This window comes from Lycorma delicatula, chromosome 1 (assembly GCF_047948215.1).
Source record: "Lycorma delicatula isolate Av1 chromosome 1, ASM4794821v1, whole genome shotgun sequence".
NCBI lineage: Eukaryota > Metazoa > Arthropoda > Insecta > Hemiptera > Fulgoridae > Lycorma > Lycorma delicatula.
The window spans coordinates 206,805,412-206,831,630 of record NC_134455.1 but is presented as its reverse complement, the minus strand read 5'-3'; the positions used below and the strand labels follow the sequence as shown (position 1 = coordinate 206,831,630).

At 29.1% G+C, this 26,219-nt stretch overlaps 1 protein-coding gene across 5 annotated transcripts in view; it reads right to left on the bottom strand.

Annotated features, from left to right (window-relative positions):
- Rbcn-3A (rabconnectin-3 alpha) overlaps nucleotides 1-26,219 on the bottom strand; it is a 518,724-nt gene that overhangs the window by 344,291 nt on the left and 148,214 nt on the right. For all 5 annotated transcript variants that reach the window (XM_075371055.1, XM_075371080.1, XM_075371085.1 and 2 more), the window contains one exon: nucleotides 20,444-20,580. In XM_075371055.1, coding sequence (XP_075227170.1) covers nucleotides 20,444-20,580 — 137 coding nt within the window. The remainder of the gene's footprint in view (nucleotides 1-20,443; nucleotides 20,581-26,219) is intronic.

The window sequence follows — 26,219 nt, the reverse complement described above, 5'->3', positions numbered from 1 at the left end:
TTCATTTGTTCATCATTATCATAACATGATTCCAACACATAACTCAATCAAATTACCAAACATTCATAAAATACTCTACATATAATTTTTGATTACATTCTGGATAAAAATTTATCCTTGCAATGGGAAATATGGCTAATCAGTGTGGTTGTACACGCATGAAATAAATTTTTAGATATTAAAATCACATTATCTTTTCTCTACTGCTAAAAAATATCACCTACTTTTTTTGATTTTTACGCTGATCATCCAAAAGGATGAACAAAAACAATAAGACAGTAAAAAATCTGAATCAGACCTCATTATTACAGTCAAACCTAGTATGAAATGGTGAGTTAAAGGTGCCAACAATTTTTCTTTACAGAGCCAATTTTGTCATATCCAGTCAAAATATTATTAAATTTTTGCTTCTGTTACAATCTAAAACCTTTTAGGATTTATTAAGGCTGAAAATAATATAAGTAGAATATTTTGTCTTAAGACATTATATTATTATACATTAATCATTAGCACACAAAAATATTTTTGTAACCATACCAAATAAAGAAAAGAAACTAAAATTGAAATAAAAAGAATGTGTGTAAAGAATTTTTGGTTAAAAAAAGTATAAAAAATGTTAATTTTCTTTCATAACGATTTGTGCAATTTAAAATTATTCTTTTACAATAAATTATGGTAATGTGATCCAATTATAATTAAGCTTAAGAAATATATTTTCTTGGGTCTGTAGATTTGTGTATGTTTTAATATAAAAATTCAGAAACACTTTCTCCTAAAAAAGAAGTTGGTTTTAAATTCTAGCTATTATAAAAAAACTATTTAGAAAAAACCTGCAGGGGATCAAACAATGTTACACTCAAAAGAAATGCTTCAACACCGAATCCAAAAGAAAATTATCCATAAGTTAATATCTAACATATTACATTAACTCTGTAGTCTGATTTATTTATTTTTTTTACATACATTTTTATGGATTAGAGAATAATTCTGATTTTAAACAAGAAGTCAAAGTAACACTCAGAGCAAAAATCATGTACAAAGGCCATTCGGAAAGTAACCTCCATTTGATTATAAATATAATACAGTTGTAGTAAATACATTTTATTATGTACATCTTTCCTCTACTTTTCAACATAATTACCATTTAAATTTAGGCACATATCATACCTTGTAACTAACTTAGAAATTCTGGCTGCAAAATAATCTCCCATCAGTTCCTTTCTTATGGAACTTACAGTAGCCTAACTTTTCCGTCACTATCTTGAAGAAAACAGTCCTGGAAATTTGTGGCAATTCATTCGAAAGCTCCAATATGGTAAAACATCGATTTTCACTCATTTTGGCATCAATCTTTTGAACCAGTTCATCATTAACCACAGATGGACAGCCACTCCTTTCTTTGTCAACTTTTGAATGAACGAACCCAATCGCATACAACTCCTTTGCTCATAATCTTTGGTCCATACACAGCGCAAAGTCCCCAATGAATATCTGCCGCTGAATATTGTTTTGCTGTGAGAAGTCTTATAACAGCATGCACTTTACACTTCGCAGGGTTTTTTATTGCAGCACACATTTTAACAAGGCACAGAAAATCAACGAGCAATCGCATAACGTTGCTACTGCCATGGCTGGATGCCGACTGGCCTTGCGTGCATGTCTGTACAAAAACAACAGTGCTACCCCACTCTTTACCATGTACTGAGCAAGCAGAGGTTACTTTCTGAACGGCCTTCATATATATGTATAGAGTATAATTTGAGTGTGAGAGTACATTTTCTGAAAGTAATGCTATGTACTCAAATATGATGATATTATAAGTGCTGTTAATGTCTAATAGCCATTATTATATACATACAATATTACACTTACAATATCTTTATATTTGAGTACATAGCAATACTTTCAGAAAATGTAGTACACATTTTCTGAAAGTGCACATGAGTATACATACTCATGTGTGTACTATGTATACTCTATACATATACATGATTTTTGCTTTGAGTGTTACTTTGACTTTTAGTCTAAAATCAGAATTATTTTCTAATCCATAAAAATGTAGGTAAAAAAAAACCTGCAAACTAAAGAGTTCTATAAAGTTAATATTACTACCATTCAGCTTTTGACTGTAAACAGTCATGATGAGTTAACAACTTGTTAAGGGAATTTGGGATCAAATATATTTTTAATATTTACTTCTAATAGTTTAATCAATAACTGAGATAATTTAACTGATTATTTAAAAAGCTTTGTGTCAGATATGTAAGGAATTTGATGAAAAAAATTTCAGTTTGCTCTCATGAATTTAAGTTACCTTCAATTTGAGAAGATTAATATTGGAATACGGATATTTTTTTTACTTAGTTAAAATTAATGAAACACAGGTATGAAATTGTAACTAAAATGAAGGATTTTCATTCACAAGCAAAAACAGAGAAAATCTTGATATAAAATATTACTGCCATTCATTGATTATTTTCATAATCGACCACATAAATAACATTAATCTTCCAGCTTCTTAAAAGAATATTTTTCTTTTTTCAAAACAGTGCTTCTTGGTGTTATTGTGGGAGTAAATTCAAACTAGAGAGATTAATCTCTAAAATTCATAATCTGTTGAAAAAAAAAAGTTTGACCCATACTTCAAAAATTAGTAAAAGAAAATGCTTATATATTACAACTTTTGAGTTTTTAAACTGATAAAATTGCACTTCTTGGAAAATTTTATCCAGTATGGTTAGAATACTAGAGAGAACGGACAAAAATGAGGTGCCCTTAAGAATTTATATTTCTGAAGTGTAGCCTGAGATACTAAATAATGTATTTTTTTTAAAATTTAGACATTTTCATGAATATTTATACTTATTTATAAGTAAATACATTTATAAATGTTTTGCTTCAATTAATTCAAGAAAATGGTTAACTGTGTTTTTGAACTAGAAGTGCAAAAATTAGTCATACTTTCCTCTTTTTGTTGAAAATCTGCCAAATTATATAGTGTTATATTTTTCATAAATTTCAAAATTCTAATGCTTGTAGTTAGTTAATTTATGGATACTTTGTCACACCATTTTACTCAGAATCAAATTCAATAAAGTTTTGTTTAAAAATGTTATGTGGTTATTACCTATTTAACATAACTATGTTATGCCAAACATAAAAGTGTGTTTTTCGATTCCAACTAAAAAACTACTAAAAACAGTTCTGGAATTATCTTTTTTTTTTTAGTTTTCAGGTGAGATTTTATATAAAACAAAAATCTACCTCTTAATTTGGATCCTTAGAATTACAGTCTGGCTTAATTTTACCGAAGTCACAGAAATCGAGGTGAAGCCTTTCTACGGCCAATACTTTTTAACAAAGCGTTTCTGAATCTATGTTTAAGTCTGTTACATTCTACTTGAATCGATTCTCAAAGAATGTATTACTAGATTCTCTTCTAATATGCAACACACATACAAAAATTTCTTAAATTATTAGAAATTGGAAACAATAAAAAAACAGGAAAAAAGTTACTGCTGATCAACTGATATGCAAACTTTAATTTAATTTTTCTAGGTTTATGATAAGATAGTCAATAAATAAACAATATATCAATGCTACTTTAGAATATACTGGTGAATTTTGCACTTGTGAAATTTCATTACAGAAGTCCATACAAATAGCTGAAAATAAGTTTCCATTAATGTTACTCATTACTTTCTAAGATACTAAATAATAGATACATAAATTTTAAAACTTAAAAGAATATTTATAACTGAAAAGTACAATACAATGAATTCAACACTTGCGCGTTTCCAAGCAGAAACTTACACATATATACAAACATCCCAAAATTAAATTTAAAAAATGAAATAAATCATGCACAATTTAATGAATAAAAACAAATCTAAGTGTATCATATATTAGGACAAAAATTTACGTAAAGTTTCTATTATTAAAAAAAGAAAAAAAAGGGGATCTGTATACAAACTATAATCGCCTCAAACAAGTAACAACAATAGCAACACTAAAACATTAACAGCTGCAATTACGAAATACAAACCAATAACTTAAGGTGTTCCTTCATCAATAAAAATTTTATATACTTATACATTTTACACCAGCAAAGATAACAGTAAGGAAATAAAGAATCCAGAAACAATAAAAATATTGGTAAATAATAAAAGGCTAAAAAATGTTCCAGGGAAACCAGCTGAATATAAACAAGACAGGCTGCAGTCTGGGGGTTGGGGAAAGAGCAGGTTTGAAAACATGGCCCAACATATAAATATGTACAAAAGGGATTTAATTTTCTTTTTCTTTGTTTCATTATTTCTTACTCGCATGCAGTACTGAGAAGGCGTCTGTGCGAATGCGTAGAAATGAGATTATCATTTGAAGTATGTGCATGTGCATGTGCTGTATCCGCATCCATGTGCGTTTGTGTATCTTCTACCACATTCACACACGTATGAACATCTAGCGAATCACTGTAATGTTAACATAATAACAACTCATACAAAATGATTAAATGATCAGCTTATTTAATAAATTAGCAATTCATTCTGATAGTTAAATATATTTATTTTAATGTTAATATATATTTATTAAAATGTAAGTAAAATATAAAATATAAATGTAGCTTGTTTAAGCACATCTGATTATAAATATAGGACAAAACCATAGAAGAGTAAATAATAACGATATTACTTACTAAATTTTTCCACAACAAACAATGTTAGTATTAAACATGCAATATTAATAACTAATGAAAACAGTCTTAACTTCCATTGAAATTCAAAATAACTCTTATAAAACACCAAGACAGAATTGTGATTAATGATCCAGCTGTAGTCGAATCAAATTTACACTACTTATTTTAATTATATAAAGAATTTAATTACTAACACAAATAAGATTATCATTAATGATATTTAATGAAATTAAAAAAATTAATTTTAAAAGATTACAAAAAAAATTGTGTAATATCCAAAATAAAAATCTGCATAAAATTCAGCAGTGTATAAAATAATTATTCATAACTTCTATTACGTCAAAAATTAAAAGTTAATACAAATTAGGTTTACACAGTCTCTGGAATTGTTTCATATAATTTTAATAAGAAAATGTTTAATTTTATGTTGGCAGTACATAATGATCTGAACATGCATCACATTTTGTCAATACATTGTTCTAAAAATATTTCTCCAGATCAGATTTTTCACGACACTGACAGCAGAACTCATCTCAATGCTGATCAAGATAAAAATTTTCAACACCATATACGAGATAAGATATGGATTTTTGATCCATAGGCAAAATATAACATTTGTCAGTGTGGAAATCACCATCTTTACAGTTACAGAAATTTCATTTGAATAGACCAAAGAAAAGTTATGCTGTAAAGTTTTTTTTTATTCACAGGGAACTGTTCATTTTAAATTCAGTCCTGATGTGTGATAGAGAACAATAAAATGTACACTGATATCTTTTGTTGTTTATGGGATGTAGTAAAAGAATGGGAAAAAAAGAACTGAATTCTTTTGAATGACAATGCAATAGCACTCATCAAACAGTGCATAGCATGACACAAATTCACAATTCTGGAGCATCTACCATAGTCTCTCGACTTGATACCAGCTGACTTTTACTAATTTCCTTGCTAGAAAAATGCTCTAAAGAATTTATAGAATTTAATAGAATTTATTACTCTAAAGAGTAATAAATAGAAGAATGTTGACACATGATGGCTAATGTGCAGCTGAAAACAATATTCCAAAATGATTATCAAAAATTTTTCCTACAACTACAACTTTAGACATTGGCAAAAGCATGTATAGCTTTTGAAGGAAAATACTCTTAAAAGTTTTTCATTTAAACAGTTTTTTCAAAGAAACTAATTCAAGGATTGTTTTTGAACCTATTTTGTATAACAAATTAAAATGAGCAATGGATATAAAAGTTTAAACTGAAAATATGTATAAATGATATTGTCTTTATTTAGTTGATGGCAGTAAATCTTAGAAAGCAATAGATTTTCAGGCTAAGAAGAGTAATGGTGATTAGAACATACAGTAAAATCTCCCAAAAACAGATAATGCCAATTCTTAATAAAACAAAACTAAAGGGTTGTTAACAATAGTAATTAGGGAATGTTTATTGGTCTTCAGCCACACGATTAAAAAAATGAGAAATAAAATTATGACTATATATTTGGATAATTCTGAATGTAAATTTTATTAAGCAGAAATCTACCCAAAGAACAAAAAAGTTAAAAAAAAAAAAAAACATGATCTTCTTTTTTTTGCAAAATTACTCTTACTGCCGAGGATAATCTTTAAATCATCAATGTAGAAACTTTTTGGTGAAAAACAAGAGCACAATGAGCTCTAAAAGTTTTGGAGTCGTAACGACTAAAATATTTTGGAAAAGAAGTAAGCCGAGTTCAACATCTTTCCTTATCAAACTTATTATCACATTTTAAACCTTCCGAGCGATGGTAACAGCAAAGCGTTTTCTACCCACAAAAAAAAATGTGACAAGAGTTTTCTGTAATTAAAAGGGTCAGAAATCTTAAATTTTGAAGTAATCATTTCTCTTACAGGATTTTTTAACTTATGAGAGATTCCTATTTATATATGTTGGATGTCATAACCTAAGTTTGTAGAAGACTTTAGATGAGATTCAAGTCTTCTAAAAATGGCATATACTATTCTAATAGGCATACAAGAAAATGTGAAGAATGGTTTTTTTGTTTCATCACAGTTGATTGTACTTTGCATATCAAACTGCCAACCTTTTTATTAAACAAGTGATACCTTCACTAGGTTCATCGCAAGAGTGTTTATATAATGAATGTTTTCACTTTTAGAGATAGCAATTTTGACCAATGTCACATTGTAACATCACCAGTCAGTATACTGCAACATTGTAACAAGTATCAGTGTCAGATGCTTAACATGTTTCACAGCCACAAAGAAAACAAAGACAAGGATAAGTAGGGCGAAGTTACAAATTAATGTACTACTTTCAGTCGGAAACAATGAATTAAATATATAAATGTGAAAGTTTGTGGTAGATTCTGCTTGTCTAGTTGCAGCAGCACCATACGAGAACCAACTGACCGTTGTTTTCAAATTTTCAGGATACATCTGTATTATCCCAGGGAAGGTTTAAGCCAAATATCGAGGCCCTAACCACAACAGGAGTGAAATTGTGAATCTTTTCTCATCAAAGTCTGTGTACCTTAGTTACTATTTATATTTATATATGCATCTATAAATGCATATATAAATCAGTGGTGGGAATTTCATATCCATAAAATTTTTTTTTTAAAATCGATTTTTACTAACTTTCTTCTCAGACAAAGACCAGAATTTTCTATGGAGCAAGTTTTAGAGAGGCTGATGGTAAAATACAGAATTAACATTTTTATGATTATTTTTTGCAATAATTTAAAAAATATACTGCATATTAAACATGCAGTTCTGCTTGCGCTTCACGAAAATAAAGTAAAACAAAAAATCTAAAACTTCAGTAGGATTAAAAAAAATACCCTATGTTACTATTATTATTTCAACTTGTTTATTGAATAGTTAAAATTATTTTATTCGGGAAAAAAAGAAGAAAATCTTATCATTTATGATGGCAAGATTCACTAATCTAGGAAAGACTATAAGAGCTTACTAATGCTAAAAATTATGTTTTTAAATTGGAGAACTTTACCTTGGTGTTTGCAAATATAATTTTAAGTAGATGTAAGTAATCATGTAATTAGATTTGTAAAGGGATTTTTATCGATTCTTTTGTCAGTTGTAGTATTCCTAGGAACACACACATTACTATTAATCTTAAAAGATAAGCTACAACAACCGTATGCATGAGAATAAGCTCTGTATACATAGAAGAAATGAGTAGTAGTATAGCCATCAGGATTTCAGATCTGTCTCATGCCATATGCATTGTTAACCATTCATCCATTGGTATGGATATGAATGTTTGATACATTCTACATACAATAAAATTACATTTATAGAAATATAACATTAAAATAAAGCTTAACATTAAAAATGTTACTATGATTATATTATTGTTTTTTTATTTTAACTATATAAATTTATATGTATATTTATTTGTGTATCTTTATTATTGCATTACACTAATTATTTATTTTTAAATTAAAGATTTTCCTTAAAATTAAATTAATATTCAAATAACATACTTATAAATTTACTTTATAGTATTATTATTTTATCTTATTTTTGCAGTATAAACTAAAAGAATTTCCTAAGAGACTTCTTATTTACTTAAAGTTACTTAATAATTTTCAAGTTCTCCGATTTATTAAAATTATGTTTAAATTTTTCTGGTAATTATTAGATTATCTCATATATACAACCTATATAATAACTTTACTAACTATACAGATTTTAAATCATATTGCAGGTGAAGGTCACACACTCTTTCTCCTTCCACTGCTGGAAGTTTCTAATCATTCCTCCTACACCAAGGTAATAAACACAATACTAAAATGATCCTTTTCTCTTTACGATCCAACATTTTATGAACTCATATTATGTATTTATTAGCAAAATATTTATTCCTTTACTTTGGTACACATATGTTACTATCTCACTTCTGAAACTTTTTATTTTACATAAATTATTTCCTTGATTTTCCCATGTGTACAAAAATTTGCAAATGTCACGGCTAAATTTAAATATGGTCTTTAAAACTGAAAAATTTGTAAAATTTTATACATAATCTAAAGAAATTATAATCTGAAAGTCAATATCATTTGAAATAAATTATAAATCTTCATCACCTAATAACTCTGTCGTATGTTCGTCACTGTTATCTTCTTGTAAGTTCACTACAATGTGTTTAAGTGGTTGTCCTGCAATTGTTCTTTCAGCTAGATGGTTTTCTGGGTGTCTAACGCATTTTCTCCAGTCACATGTTATCTTCCAATAATGTTTTTATGTCATTTATTTGAAATTTTCTGTTTTTGGCTGCCACCTCACCTTTTACCTGTGCCCAAATTAGCTTAACTGGATTATACTGGTAGTGATATGGTGGTAATCGAATGACTATGCCCCATTTCTGTTCCAATGTCATCAAGGTCATAAAATCTGTATTTTCCTCTGTGTTCATCAACAATAGACAGTAATTCGGAAATTGCGTGCGAAGGATTGTGTGGTATTTTCTTCTCTTCTAACCATGAAAGAATTTCCGCCTTTATTGTGTGGTCATTGGCACTTTCCCTTTAAGCATAAAATAATAGCTGGATCCATCACAATAACACAAGGATCGCAACAAATTTACAAACTACTCTCGGAATACATCATCATTTATATCTTGGTGGAAGTTGTCCCCCTATGCTTTGACTGAAAAAATGAGAGCACACAGTCTTTTATATAACCAAGTTCATAGCAATCAGTGAGGGATATAATTAAACAGGAGCTTTTCCCTACCAGAATCTTAAAGCCAACACTGCTTGCTGAATTCTGCCATATGTATTTCCTGGAATGGTTCTGGTTTACTACATTTCATCTAGGAAAATTATAGGTTGAGAATTACTTTGTTCATGCATTTTCCTTAAAAATTTTACCCAAGCAGGAACAATGTCAGACTTCTTGGTCAAAAAGTTTCTGTTATCATTAAACTTACAAAAGCAGAACACCAACTGTCTTACAATTTTTCATATGGAATTTGCACTCCTGGTAAAATTTATTAATTTTTTCCAAAATGTCTGTAATTTACTGCATGTTGGATACTCTCCTGTATCAAAGAATTGTTGAATGGAACAACGAACTATATCTTTATTAAAATTGTCCAGATTAGTTATCCAGTTTGTATGAGAAATTTTATTTTGAGGCGATTCAAAAAAAAGTTCACATAATTCACCTTGGGATGATGCATTTTCATTACCTTCATTACATGACGAACATTTTGTACATTACGCACTGATACAGAATATATGGTTGCAGTCACTTATTGCATTGCATTAAACACTTCCTTAACAGTAGCATTAGTTTTGCTATACACAAGCTCTTATAAATAATTATATATCCTATAAATCATTTTTTTAGACTGTTTCCAAATGTAAAGCTTGTTTGCTGCCATTTTAACTTACATGCTTATACAATTAAAGTAACCTAACTTCCACAATTAAAGATCAATCAAAGAAACTGCATGTCCAATTGATATAAAACCGTAATCTGAAATAGTTGAAATTATATTACAAAAGTTGCATACGCAGTGACAAACATAATGTAACAATGTCTTGAAATAGTAAACATCGACTGCGTAAAATAACAATTAAATTAAGTAATATAAATCATAATTATGCCAGTTTTTTATTACAAAATATTTTCCTCTGTACATGACTGTTACTCAATAACAACACAAAAAGGAATGAAGTAGTTCAAAAGTGAAATATATAAGAAAACACTTCAATTTTTTAGAATGAGATAATCTTACTGTGTACGTAAAATATCTTAAGCAGGGTTATTGAAAAATTTGATTTCAATTTTTATGATTTAGTTAGCTATTGAAAATATTATATTTGTGTGTAGGCTTATTAAATTTCTGATGCATAGTTAATGATGGATGTGATGATGTACTGAGCATATGCAGTCTGTGCTGCTGCATAATATGACTGTTGGGGGAGGGAGCAAGATGAGGAAGTCGTATGACCTGCACCTGCAAGATGATTTCAAATCTATTTTAATGAAAATCATACATTTAAACTACAGAAAATTTTTTTTAATGCACTGGAGCAAAGAATACTGTAGTCTTTTTACCAATTATAACTAGTATATAAATCTAAAAGTCTTTGTAAATAAACATTAATACGAGGGTGAATCAAATATAAACCAGAATTTTTGTTGTTGTTGACATGTGGCTAATGGAGAGGGGGTGTGGCTTCTCAATGTTGTATGTAAGGGTGCATGGAGGGGATCCCACTCTTAGAAAGCCACCTCACTACTTTTTTCTAGTCAGTATCACAATGTCAAAGAAGGAGGTATTATAGTGGGTTATGCAACATATTATTATTAAATTTCTCATGGCAGAGGGTGTGAAACCATCCGAAATTTTGAGAAGACTTCAGCACAGTTTGAGGACAACACACTTAAAAAGACTGAAGTGTATGATTGGCATAAACAGTTTTGGAAGGATGAGAACGAGTTGATAATGACGGTCACCAATGTCATCCAAGAACAAGTGCTACTACTGAAAACATTCTCATGGTTCATCGCCTTATTGAAGATGTGTCATTAACGATTGCAGAAATTGCTTCTGAGATCAGAATAAGTAATGGCAGTACTCAGGCAATCATTACTGGTGATCTCGGATTTAAAAAACTGGCAGCAGGATAGGTGCCTTGTTTTCTCACTGAAGGTCGGAAGACAGAAGCTGTATTGGCTAGAGGTGTGCCAGTGATTGTTGAGTTGTTACCAAACTGAAGGATAATTTTATTTGCATCTAATCATGACCTGTGATGAAACTTGGGTGTACCATTATACCCCAGAATCAAAACAGGCAAGTATGAAGTGGCAAAAAAAGGGAGAGACTGCACCCATTAAAGCCAAAATTCAACTGTCAGCTGGAAAGGTTCTGGCCACAGTATTTTTTGATTTCAAAGGATTTTGCAAGTTGATTTTCTCCATGAACATTGTATAGTGAATTCTGCATACTACTGCTAACTTTAAGAAGAAACAAAAGTCGCATATCAATAAAAAAGATGTTAATTTCCAATCTGAGATGTTATTCTATTTCATGACAATGCTCGACCCCATACTGCTGCTCAAACTCAAGAAAAAATTGCATCCTTATTCTGGGCTATACTGAAGCACCCTCCATACAGTCTGAATTTATCGCCCTGCGATTATCATTTGTTTGGGACACTAAAAGAAGCAGTTGGAGGACAGAAATCTGAAGACAATGCTGCTGTTGAAGTGTTCATGCACAACTGGTTGAAATCAAGCCCCTCTTCATTTTATGATAGTGAGATCAAAAAGCTACTTATCTGCTGGGAAAAACATGTATTCAAAAGAGGAAATTATGTAGAAAAATAATATTGTTATGTATTTTTATTATCCTTCAATAAATTATAAAATAAAAATTCTGGTTTGTATTTGATTTATCCTCGTAAATAAACCACAATACTACTAAAGAATGTTTTCTATAAATATTTAAAAGAATATAATAATCTGGTTTGTTTTCACCTACAATTAAAGCATATCATTTTTCTCAAAATAATATGTAGAATAAAAACATTTACACAAAAAATTCTTCAAATTTCTATCTAACCAAAATACAATTCAACAACAAACTTAACACTATTATATGATCCATAAAAGTATTAGGAATTTAAAATTTATGAAATTTTTATTATTAAATTCTTTCCTATTCATATAGAATGTAAACAGTTATTACATGTTGTTGTGCTAAAATTGTCACATGCAAGTAAGATGATAAATATTTGAGTTAAATGCATTCTAATAGCAATAATAATAGTAGTGAAGTAGTAATAATGCTCTTTTAGTTGTATTAACTGAAACTAAAATATGATTCAACTGTTAACTGAGCGAACATTATTGCTATTCCTACTTTTTAATAATAAACTTTTAACAAAAAAATCTGATTTATTACTGTTGCCTAAGTAGTACACATGAAAGTGCAAAAAGGTACAAGTTAATTAATTAAAATTTTATTTCTTTTTATATAACTACAAAAAGTATTTTAATGGAATGCGTAAAATACACATAATATGTCAGAAGACTTATTCATACAATAAATAATGATGTAATAATAGTAAATATAAAGCTTTATTTTTAACATATTTCTATTTCTATTATTGATAGAGAATTATGAACTCGAGTCAGTAATAAATAAAAATTACAATGTTAAAAACTGTGGAAAAAACACCATGATCTGTGTCTCTATTTGTGACTAAAGAAATCTGATAATGGAGGAATAAGCCCAAAGGGATAAATTTCATTCTGCTAGGGTATGAACAATTTCTGTTACTAGGAGATTACGTTTCACTGTAAAAAAGAAGTTTGTTCTAGCAGTAATATAAACAAAATGAATAATTACTAAATTATAAAGATTACAACTACAACATTAAAAATAAATAAATATCATAAGATATGAAGATAAGAAGTAAGTAAATAAACAATCTTTCAATGTCATTAACGGCTTATGTAATAAAATTAAATTACGGCTAATACCTAAAATAGTGAATGCATAATACCTGTTAGTAGTTAATAAAATAAAAAAAAAATTACATTAATTACATACAGTCAATTTACGACATTCAATAAATAAACATCCACAACCCGATTCTGTCTTATCAAAAGAAAAAGCAGATACAGAATATCAGTTCTGCTACATATACACATAAAACAAAATATTCTAATGGATTAAGACCAAATGGATGGATACAGAAAGCTGAAATTATCAACACTGTCATGACCCAAGTAATATAAAGTGTAATATATATATATATGGAAATTAAAATACTGAGAACATTAATAAAAATCAGCATCTAAATTAAAACTTTTTACACAATCAAATTTAAATATATATATATATTGGGTGAACCATTGAAATAGGTTATAACTCAATATAAACACTTAGGTATCTTTTTTTTTTTTAGCAATAATAAATTCTTTCTGTAGTCTTTAGTTGTAATGGAGCATGGGACAGTGTACTTTTGGGGTTCTATAAAATGTTTTATGGCATGGAATGGTTGTTTTGATGACGTCTTATGCATTATTGAAATGTAGTGCCTTAATGAAATACTAACAGTCCATGCTATTAAAGTCTGAGTCAGAACTTTGAAGAAACTGGTTTGGCACTGAACAAAAGGCTGCTGGAAAACAAAAGAATGTTCAAACATTGGAAAATATAATTCCATAAGAAGAGAAATGCTATAAGTCCCAAATGGTCAACCTGTCATCATTTAGTTTCAGGTGAAGCTGTTGAACACCAGTTTATTCCAAAGTCAAATCTGACATGTTGTTTCAACATGAGGTGAATTACACATGACTCTAATCAATGTAAGCAATTAACCAACTGTTTCCTACAGATCACAATATCTCCAGACAGGATAATATTCCTTGGTCTCAAGTACGTGATTTTTCATATGGAGATATCTGAAGAGTAATCTGCCCTCAATTACTGAAGAACTAAAAAAATTTGTTACTAATTATGGCCACGTTCAGAATTTAATGATCTGAACTTAGAATGTTTTGTTGATCACCCAATATATATAAATTACTTCTAAGCTATTAAAGAAACTTTACTACATTTATAAAAAAACAGACATTAGTTCTTATACCATCATAACTTCTAAAATAACTAGTGCGTAAAAAATCGTTCAGTTCAGAAACAAAACCAAAGTCACTGGAGGCCAGATCAGGGCTGTAAGTTGGCATCTTCAATACTTCCTGAACAAATTTTTAAAGCAGACCTTGAGTTAATGCAGCTGATTGCAAGAAGGCATTGTTGTGAAACGAAATAATGCTGCTTGACAAAAGATTGGTGTTTAATTTTTATTGCACGGTGACATTCATTAAGTGTCTTACGATGAGCCTAAGAGTTTATTGTTTAATGGCACGAAATCAATAAGTAAAGATGCCTTTCCAGTTCATAAGACTCTTGCCATCATCATGTTTTTGTGGATTTTCTTTGATTTTGAAGTTCCAAAATGATGCCACTCCTATCACTGGCATTTATTTTCATTAGTATCATAACAGATATCAATAAGCATATGATTAATAAATTTATCACCCTCTCACTTAAATTAAAAAATTCAAGGTCCCTTATATTTTTCTTGTCTTCTTTAGACATCAGATAGTTGAAATTCATTATTAAAAAATTGATTCCATCTACCACAAAATTATTTTTTTTGCCTAAATGTTCAGGACACCTTAAAATTTCATATATATTAAACAATTTTAACATGCAACTTCATATAGGATTCTTAATTATAAGGAAAGGATTACATATCTATCAAATTGAAGTGTTCATCCTTAAAAATTTCATTGCTGATTTAGTTCTTTGGTTACATGAAAAGAATTAATTCCATTTTCAATTTTTTTTATTCACTTCTTTAGTCATAAAAGAAAGTTACATGCAAGGACCTACATTATGAATATTCAATCTTCCTTTACTAAATATGTATTCCCATTTATACAGTTGTGTACAAATTATTTATATAATAGTAGGAAACACGATACAGTTTTGTAATTGTAAAACAGTGATGTAAAGAGAAACTCCATTTACATTAAGAAATTTAATGGAGTAAAAAAGTAACTTATAGTTAACATACATATATATTCAAATAGCGTCTTATAAACAATAATATTATTATTATAAATATTCATAATAACATTTTTCTGCATAACAATATACGTAAGAAAGAAATAAAAGTTAAAACAAAAATGATAAGAAATATAAAGATCTCTTGATTAAGAGATTGCAATGCTCACTACTCAGCTGTTACCACTGCTGTGACTGAAGATAAACAAATAAGCTACTTGAACAGCTAAAAAATCTTTAAATCGTGTTTACTTAGAAGCGGGGCCAAGATGGAAGGTGCCATTTGGATTTAAAATAGGGACCACCCTTGCTAGTGAAACAGCAACAGGAAACCACACCTCATTTTTCCTAGTAAGCTTTACATTTTTCCTGATTATGATGATTATTCTTGAGGACGCCAAACCACTGGCAATTGTGGGACTTAACAAAACATTATGATGATGTAATAAGACAAGAGATTGATGTGAACTTCAAAACCAACTTATTTTGGTGTGTATTCTATTCTCTTTCTAGAAGTTACAGGAAGCAACTTAACTTTTGAAATCACCATTAAATTTTTTGTGAAGAATGCTTTATTCTCATTTCTCAATTAATTTGAAATCGTAAATTCTACCAAATTTTTTATCCCACAAATTCTACTTTTTCTTGTTTTTTAATTACATAACAAAGCTACGTAAGTAGAATGTGATTCACCTTCTATTACATTTGTTATAGTTTTTCTCTATGTTCAGAATCATGGATTCGTTAACATTAAATTTACTAATACAGAAATGATTTCATAATTTTTATGATCTGTAAGCAAAAATTTTGTAGTTAACAGCATTCACTTCTACTGATTTTGAGCGATACTGTCAGTTCAACATTAAAAAAAATAAAACAAAAAATATGTAAACAATAATAATCTAATATTAAACACGTTTAACTAAAAAAAATGTAATGCAGGGATAATTATTTGACGGCTACTTTAACTGAAATGCCATACAAAATTAAACAATGTTTTCTTTGAAACAGTAGAATTATAATTACCATTTAGAATTATGTTAACTGTGGTTCATAATTAAACCATAGTCCATCCAAAACATTATGCAATGCTTGACTCATGGTTTGATGCATAAAAAATTCAAGTAAACAAAGGAATATTTCACATATGAACGTCAAACAAAACAAAGAACAAGACTAATAATAATGTAATATGTATTTAATTATTGGTGTAAAGAAATAAATAGAAAAGAAATTACAACTTTTGCAAACTAAATTCTATATTTATAAAGAGATGATGAATAAGTGAAACTGTGAATAGTAAATGTATGAATAATAAGGTGATAAGAACTGTTAACTAAAATCTCTAGTTTAACAAAATTCAAGTCTATAACCATAACATAAATTGAGAAAATTAATTAATGACCCAATATAGTCCCAACTATTACAACTTCTAAACTGAATTACATTTTAAATTTAAAAGATTAAATAAATTTTTACCCAGTAACAAATTCTAACCAACTGACAGTAAAATCTCTCCTTAATAATCTGCATAGAAGGTATATTATAATATACTACGCATTTATATAATGTGCACATAATATTTTCATAATTACAAGTTTTTATTTATACTTTCTTTGATGCCTTTAAGATATGATACAAATTATTTTAAATGTAATTTAGACAGGGAATTTTAGAAAATAGATGGTGATAATTTACACTTGATGTATCACTAGAAAAAAGTAACCTTCTTCAAGTAGTAACTTTAATTACTTAACATTTTTGAAAAGGTAAAAAAAAAAGTGTTTCCTTTTTGACCTGGATAGATATTTCTTGATTTAAACGTATATTTTAAGGCATTTAAGATAATCTAAATATCTTTTCTTTACTTAAAACACCCTAAGGAACAGAATTTTGTTAATAACATTCAAAATCATTAATATTTAAAAAAAATTATTGAACAGAATATTAAATATGTTAATATTATTGACAATTCCAATACTCATGATTCGATAATAACCAACGATTTAACAACTATAGGAAGCAATGAAAAAAAAAAATATATATTCTGAATTTGATCCTAATCCAGCATGATATAAATCTGAAAGGCACTGATAAAGCCAACATACAGCAAACTGATGGCACTTCTAAGTTGTAGATATATTTACTTAACATCTATGTTACTAATAATTGATAAACCAAACATGCACTTGCATGCATAAACATTTACTACTACCAATGACTACCTTACTACTATTTGAGTAAAAGTAAGTAAAACAAATAACAATTTTAAAGTTTTGTATATTTCACTGCATCCTTTCATTTTATACCAATTTAAAAAAAAAATTTAACAATTTCTTTTACTATTCAGCTTTCACTCTCCAACTTTTGAAAAATATTTTATAATTTAATTTATTCTTTGACTCAGAGTATACATACATACAAAATAAATTTAATTTTAAATAAACTACCTAGAATAGAATATTATTGAGAAATGACATATTTTGCTTTAATTTTTCATGAAAGTACTTTTGCAGGATCCTACATCCTCAGTCATGATTGAAATTCTATTACTGCATAATAAAAGATAAAAATACTAAAAGAATGAAACTGCACATTAATTTAAATGGGTGCTGCTATCTGTTGCAGTTTTTATAGACTTTTTTTTCTTGGTTTGTTTTACCTCCGGGTCCGCACTCAAGCAATTCATTCCGCAGAGGATGAGATGAATGTTTTTATAGACTGTCTCCCTCAAACTGTCTGATGGTTTATTAAACTGAAATTTTGTTTGTATTTATATATGTAATATATTTTAATATATTTAATTATGTGTCATCTTCATTAATTTCAAATATTTCTAAATTTGTATTTATGTCAGAAATAGAATGTTTATTGTTTATTAGATGATCTGCCATATTAGATCAAGTAATTTATTATTTTTGCAGTTTCAAAACAAAACAACTACCTTACAACCAATAGATAAGACATAAAAGAAAGAAAACATATATATAAAGTATTTATACACAATAGTATCATTGAAAACATTACTAAAACAACTTACAATGAAGAAATATTCAAACCATCATATACACACCTAATAACCACATAATAAAATATTTAAAAAAATCAAAATTACTAATAATAAAATAAACAATCTGTGTGGAATTTATAAAATTAAATGTAATGGCTGATGGTATTTATATAGTAAAAATAAATAGATCCTTTAAAACTAGATTTCTTAAACAATAAATCAGGTTTATGTAACATGGCAGACCATGTAATAAACATTCTATTTCTGATAACACAAATTTATATTTGAAATTAATAAAGATGAGATAAAATTAAATATATTGGAAAAATGTTACACATACACATAAATACAAACAGAATTTCAATTTGATAAACCATCAGAAAGTGATTGAGGGAAATGATTCTATGAGGCTGCTGATAAATTTTGCATCCTAGCGTGCTGTTCGGAGACAAAAGGTACTATCACGTTGGGCGTGACAGTACATGATAGCTAAAATCCCCCTCTACAAACCTGCAATAATGCATTGAAATCCATTAACCGGTTTATTTACAGTAGCAGTTAAAATGGAGTCTAGTACAGCCAATATGTCAACATGGTTAAAACAGCATGCAGTGATCAAATTTTTGGATCCTACAAATATTTTTCATTGTTTAAAAGCGGTTTACGGTAGTGAAACTGTTGACAGGAGTACTGTGAATAGGTGGGCATTGAAATTTCACGAATAAGCTGGTAAAGCAACAATTGAGGACGCACCTTACAGCAGACAACATCTGCGACTGATGAGAAACATCGAAACGAGGTGAACAATTTGCTTCAAAGTAACCAGCAAATCACCCAGGCATCGCATCGATATTCAGCTAGGTATACCTAAAGAACGAGTAGGCCATATTATCAAGCAATTGGGTTACCATAAAATCTGTGCATGATGGGTACTGTGTAAACTCTCTGATGGCTCTCTGCAAGCTGAAGTTTGAGCCTATTCCGTATCTGTTACACTCACTGGATTTGGCTCCATGCGACTTCCACTTCTTCTCTCATCTCAAGAGGGATCTCAAAGGTAATCATTACACCACTGACGATGTGGTGAAGGAAGTTGTCTGAGAAAGACTTGGATCCAAGAAAGACTGCCAGAAGTTTTCAGTGATGGAATGCAAAAACTTGTCACACTGGTAAAAGTGTATCAGTGTAAACGGGGATTATATTGAAAAATAAATACTGCATTTTTTAGCTAAGGTATTGTACGTTTTCATTCCAATATCTTTTTTCATTCCCATACTACGCATATATGTGCAAAATTTATCAGCTGAGCCTCTTATAATAGCTGCAACAGATAGCAGCACTTGTTTACATTAATACGCAGTTTCATTATTTCAGTCATGACTGAGGATGTGAGATCCTGTAAAAGTACTTTCATGAAAAATTAAAGTAAGATATGTCTTATCTCAATATTCTGTACTAGGTGGTTAATTTAATAGAATTTGAATATAAAAACAGTACAGAGGAATAATGTGAATCTTAAAATGATTAATTTCAGTAAAATAATATATATTTTTATTAAGTAAAATAAAATAAGTTGTTTAAAGTAGTCCAGATAAGAATGTGGTACTAAAATCAGTTTATCAAATAAAAATTCTTTTATCTCAGTCTTAATAAATATCATCATGCGTAAGTATCCAAATGAAGCAGTTAACTGATTTAACTCTCATGGGACAAGCAAATCCTGAATAAATCATCAGCAATACATTTGATTAATTCTTTTTTATTACTGAAGGAATAAATAACTATTTTACATAATTAATTAAATGCTAATTCTTACCACATTGATATAAATTATGAATTGGACTACCTTAAAATCAATCTAATTCATTGTTATGGCAAATTATTATTAATTCTTTTTAAAATAATAAAATTGCCTTCATCATAGAACAGTTAAGTGATGCAGTAAAACTATGTTATCAAACATATCCTGGGACACTATGTAAATAAATCTACAATAAAACCATTATTTACATACCAGTAAACGCAAATGTTAATATTTATTAAAAAAACAAAATTAATATTATTCTAAATAAAAAGAAAAATTAAAATCAAATTATTAAAATATATATTTTATATTACCTGATTTCATCCACAAAATTGGGTGCAGCTAATGAAGATGCTTTCCGTAATATTGGCCTATTTGTTGATTGTGATTCTTTCATAGCCTTCATATTTGCTTGTGCTAAATCACTTGATACTGGAGTAAATAACATAACCTATGAAAGTGAAAAGCTCAAAATACGTAAAATAATTAAGAATACTACTTTTTGTATATACAGTTAAAACAAATCATTCTCAGAAATTTTTTTAAAATAACCTGCACCTCAGATTGAAAATCTAAAATTCAACAAGATTATATTATGGTACGTATTAACTATTAGCAATTAATTGGCTACAGCTTGTATTCAACCATCTACGTGAAACTGCGATATTATTTTAATTAAGGTTTGACAATTTTTAATGGAACCAGTTCATTAAATGATTCTTTACTCATTAAATTTTATCATAAATATTCATGTTTAATACTTGTTAATGCCACTCTGAAATTTGGCAGATGCAGATTGGACAGCCACTTAAATCTGAAGGATGATGCTACTGACTTAGTTTTTTTTAGACTCCCATTTTAACATAATAGCGTGCGTTTCAAAATGAATATCAAAATTTTAAAGGTATGTAATATTTCTCAAGTTTCACGTACAATGATTAATTATACATGAAATGAAAAAACAACTAAAACAGTTTTAGTGGTGTATAAGCTCATAAACTGTTCCCTGACTTTTGCTTTAAGTTTAGCACTTTTGCATGAAAGTGCTAGAAGCAAAGATGGCGACCAGTTTGCTAAGTGTGAATTTGTAATTACCGTTCAACATGTGTTCCGTTTGAAGTTCCATTGTGATGGTATAAACAATTTCAAATCACTGGTTGTATTTTTAAAGGGCAGAGTACGGGATGACTGAGTGTATCCATAGACAATGTTGAACATGTAAGAGAATCTTTTATACATGGTTCTAGGAAATCTGTTAAAAAGGCAAGCTGTGAATTAGCAAATCCAGTGACGTCTGTGTGGAGGGTTTTAAGGAAATGCTTACAACTGTGTCCATATAGTTTACAGCTGTTATTACAAGCACTAAAGCCTACATATTACGGTTTGTGTACTGGCTTCGCAAATGAAATGATGCACTGTGATGAGGAAGACTTTCTTTATAGTGTAATATTTAATGTCAATGGGCATATCTGGGTATCAGAAAATCTTCAAGAAATATTGCAGTGTGAATGAGACTCCCCAAAACTGAATGTTTTTTGTTACCATATCTCGACAGCAAGTTTACAGGCCAATCTTTTTTGCAGAAGCAAATGTGTCTGGAATGAACAATCTTGATGTGCTACACTATGGCTCTTTTCTCAATTGCAATAAGAACCACAGAACTTTATTTGGCAACAAGATGTGCATTCTCCTCACTGGATAACACTATAGTGATTGGTTGAATGAAATTCTCCCTGACCGCTGGACTGGTCTCCGGGGACCAGATGACAGGGCTTGTTTGCCATAGCCTCTATGTTATCCTGATCTGACCCTGTGCTTTTATTTTCTTTAGGGGTTTATAAAGGATCAAGTGTATGTGCCATCATTACCAGCTGACCTACTCAACTTGAGACACAGGATTGAAGCAGCTGTCGCATTAATTACACCAGACTTGCTGATAAAAGTATGGGATGAACTCTCCTATTGACTGGATGGTGGTGTGTGAAGAATGGTGCTCACTTTAACACTTATAGGAATAACTGTCGTTGAGCTTCCATTTCAAGTATAAATTATCAATGAAAGTAAAACTTAATAAATATTACATAATATAATTTTAAAACCTCGATATTCATTTTGAAACACACAGTATACTATGGATAATAACATCTGCAGAGTGTGTTATAATATGCAATATATAAATGTGAAAGTTTGTGGCGGTCTATCTATTTGTAACAGTATCATTCAATAACCAACTAATCGACTGCTTTCAAATTTTCAGGATACATTCATATTATCCCACGGAAGATTTTAAGACATAGATCGTGGCCTTAGCCTCCTTGTGGATGAAGTTGTGAATTTTGCCTCTTAGACGATGACCTAATATGGCTTTTGATTTCATTTTCAAATTTGCTTGTTTTATTTTTTATTATTTATATTATTATCTTTTTTTTAATAAATTATTTAATTAATGGGCACTTTCTAACATTTATGTAAAAATTAGTGATTCTCAACCTTTTTACCTCCATGACCCCTGAAAAGTAAAAAAAAAAATATGACTATTTCGTGACCCCCCCCAACCACAACTCAATGAAACCTGTATAAATCTTTTAGCTGCGTTGATAGTAACAGTTATGAAAATGGATGTCTGAAGTGTAAAAATATGAGCAATTTACAGGTTCTAACTTTACGTATATATGCTCCTTGTAATTTGGTCTGTTTGCATAATACTTGCTATGAAAGTTTCACGATTGAATATGCATATGATATGTTTGAACAGCTTGTGCTCTTTGCAGTATAAAAGAGGCATAAGGGACTGCAGAACGTCAGTTTAGTTTCGAATGCAAAGTATGCATCTGGCCCCTTTATTTAAGCTTTTAGAAGTGTAGTTTCATTGAAAATAATAATTGAGGTTTCAGTTTTTTTAGTGTGAAGTCAAACAGTGTAACTGTGTTTATTCCCAATTAGATTCTTATGCAAAATGGATAAATTTGTGAAAAAATGAAGTGAGCTATCTACATCCAGTGAATCGACTGGAAAAAGACAAGACTGTACAATCATGGTAATACCATGATTTAAATTATGGTTTTACCTCATACGATAGAAAGCCACAGTGTGCTGTTAGCCTTCAAGTCCTCTCCGATGAAGGCATGAAGCTATCAAAATAAACTAAACATCTGGATCATTAAAGCAAACCTTTGGAATTTTTCGAAATAAAATAAATTTTGAGATATCAACAAGCTTCTATTTGAAACTCAAACCACACTGATAAAAATATACTTGAAGCATCTTATTTTGAAGCATTAACAGTAGTTAAGATGTCCAAACCCTATACAATCACAGAAAACCTTATACTCCTACTGCAATTGATATGGTCAGTGGCTTTAATATGGATGAAGAAACAAAAAAAAAAAAATGAAAAAATTTTGCTTTCTAATGTCATGTATCAAGGTGAATTGATGTTCACAGTGGCTAATTCAGCAAATCAGTTCAAGTGAATTTTTAAAATTCAATTTGATGAATCAACAACAGATATGGCAAACAATTCTCAGTTCTTAAGTTTTGTGAGACATAAATGCAATAGGTGATCAATAAAAAATATGTTGCTTTGCAAATAAATACCTGGTCATGCAACAGGACAATGTCTTTTTGATGTTTTTTTATGAAGTTACTAAAAACTATAACACAGAATGGACAAAATGTATTCCAGTATGTGGTGATGGTGCAAAGGTGATAACAGTAAAAAAAACAGTGGATCTGTGAAAAAATTAATACATCATCTTACACAACGGAGGAATGGATGCACTGCTTCCTTCACAGACATGCTTTTGCTACAAAATATATGCCGAAAAATCTCAAACAAACTCTTTGTAAAGATGTAAAAATGGTTATTATTATTAAATGTCGACCAATACAGAACAGACTGTTTGCTAAACTATGTGATGAAATGGGCGAAAAGAAAATCTCTTCTTTTCCATGCAGAAGTCAGATGGTTACTGAGCGGAAAGTATTAACCGATTATTGGAATTGCGAGAAGAATAATATTTTTCCAGGATAAACAAACGCCATTTTCAGTGTTTTTACAGAATAATGAGTATATGCTGCTGTTGGCTTACTTAGCTGATGTATACTCGCATTTAAACGACTTGTATGTGAATTTACAAAGACGTGATAAAAAAATTTTATAATGATGGATAAAGTTCATACTTTCATTAAAAAGCTTGATATCTGGATTATTCGCCTTCAAAGCAAAAATTCTGATGTTTCCACTCGCTTCCAATTACATTCAGAAAAATTTGAACAAACAAAGACACTATTATTCATCACAATTTGGATAGCAAGAAGATGCATTTATGTGAGCTAAAAATTCAATTGGCAGAGAATTTCCTGGAAGATAAAAAAAAATTCCCGAAGAAATGGGTACTGAATCCATTTAGTGAAAAACATAAGATGCAGCTGCTTAGTTACCAGTTGAGATTTCCGACCAGCTCATCAAAATCTTTGCCGATAAAACATTACAACTACAATTCACATCTTAAGATTTAGATAAATTTTGACTTGCTCATCGAAGTGATTATGGAAATTTAGTCATAGAAGCACTAAAAATATTAAACCTTTACGCCACATCTTACCTCTGCGAAAAAGGTTTTTTGTGTATGGTTGCACTAAAAACTAAATATAGGAATTGTCTTTAATCACTTGAAAATAATCTACTTTTGTGTTTCTAACACAGATCCACGTACAGAGAAACTTTTAAATGATAAACCAATGCAAGCATTTCATTACTTTATTTTCTTTACATGCCTATTTATAAAAATTAAGTAAAATTTTTATAATAATTTTTTTTTTTTTCATAACATGATTTTAGTATTGTTAATGTGGAAGGTTGTAGGCTAATTTCATAGCTCCCCTTTCATATTACTGCAACCCCCAAGTTGAGAAACACGGATATAAATTCAAGTTGGCTGGCAATGAAAAAGATGGTATGAAATGTATTCTAGCAATCAGAACTATTTGGAATGATTAAAAAGCTTCATTCATATATAAGTAAAAATTTATAAACTGCTGAAAGTATTCTTAACTTTGACTTACAATGCTTGACTTACTTAAGGTGATTTATTCAGACCTTTTAGCTTTTACAGCTTTTTATTTTTAGCTTTTATGTTATTTAAGAATAAAATATATATATATATATATATATATTAAAAAATTAAGAAGTAAAATAAAAACTTTAAAAACAATCTCCTACTTTTCTTTGATGCAAAATTGAGTTTCAGCTATTTGACTCTGTACTGAAATGGTAGCTAGCCATGACAATCAGCTTCAAGAAATTGTGCTTCTCAAGTAATTTTTTTACTATTTTCAATTTGGGAAAACCTCTCTCGCCTGTTGCTACTGACACAGGTATTGTTAAAAGAATTTTCAGTCACAACAACACTCGATGTGAAATTATTTTTTAGAATAAATTCAAATATTTCTATTGTGATGTGTTTGGTGTGAGAGATCCAATAAAGCTAACAATTCATCATAGAGTTCAACATATCAATGTTGGTGTCTGTATTACCACTCAAAGTTAAATATAAATCTTGGTAGTTTTAGAGAAGCTGTTTTTTAAAGCTTTGTTTTAAATTCCCAATGTTATATAAAAGTTCACAAATCTATTTTCAATATGTTCATTTAACAATTTATAAAATCTTTCTTCAAGTGATTTGTGAACAATGTCCAATATGTAAAATAAACATTCTATTTTGAATTTCTGCTTCAGATTCATAATTAAATAACTTTTAATTTTTCTGAGCCTGTGTTTTGGTGTGCTTGAAATTTGGCTTTGTATTTAAGTTTTCTGCAAGCGTACCTGTTTTATAATTTTTCAAAACCTCTTTTACAATATCTTCAAACCAATCATCTGTTAGAGTATCATTAAAATAATCTGCTGTTTTTTTTTGTTTTTTTTTTTAAATTGGATTTTTCATTTGAGATAGCAGTAGAACATTTGGTAAAATTTTATTGAATTTTAAGATTTTACAATTTTTCACATCAACAAAAAAGAATTTGGTTTTTGTTTATATTACATAAGTACTTTACTGACAAATGTAGTAATGTACTGTTTCTAAA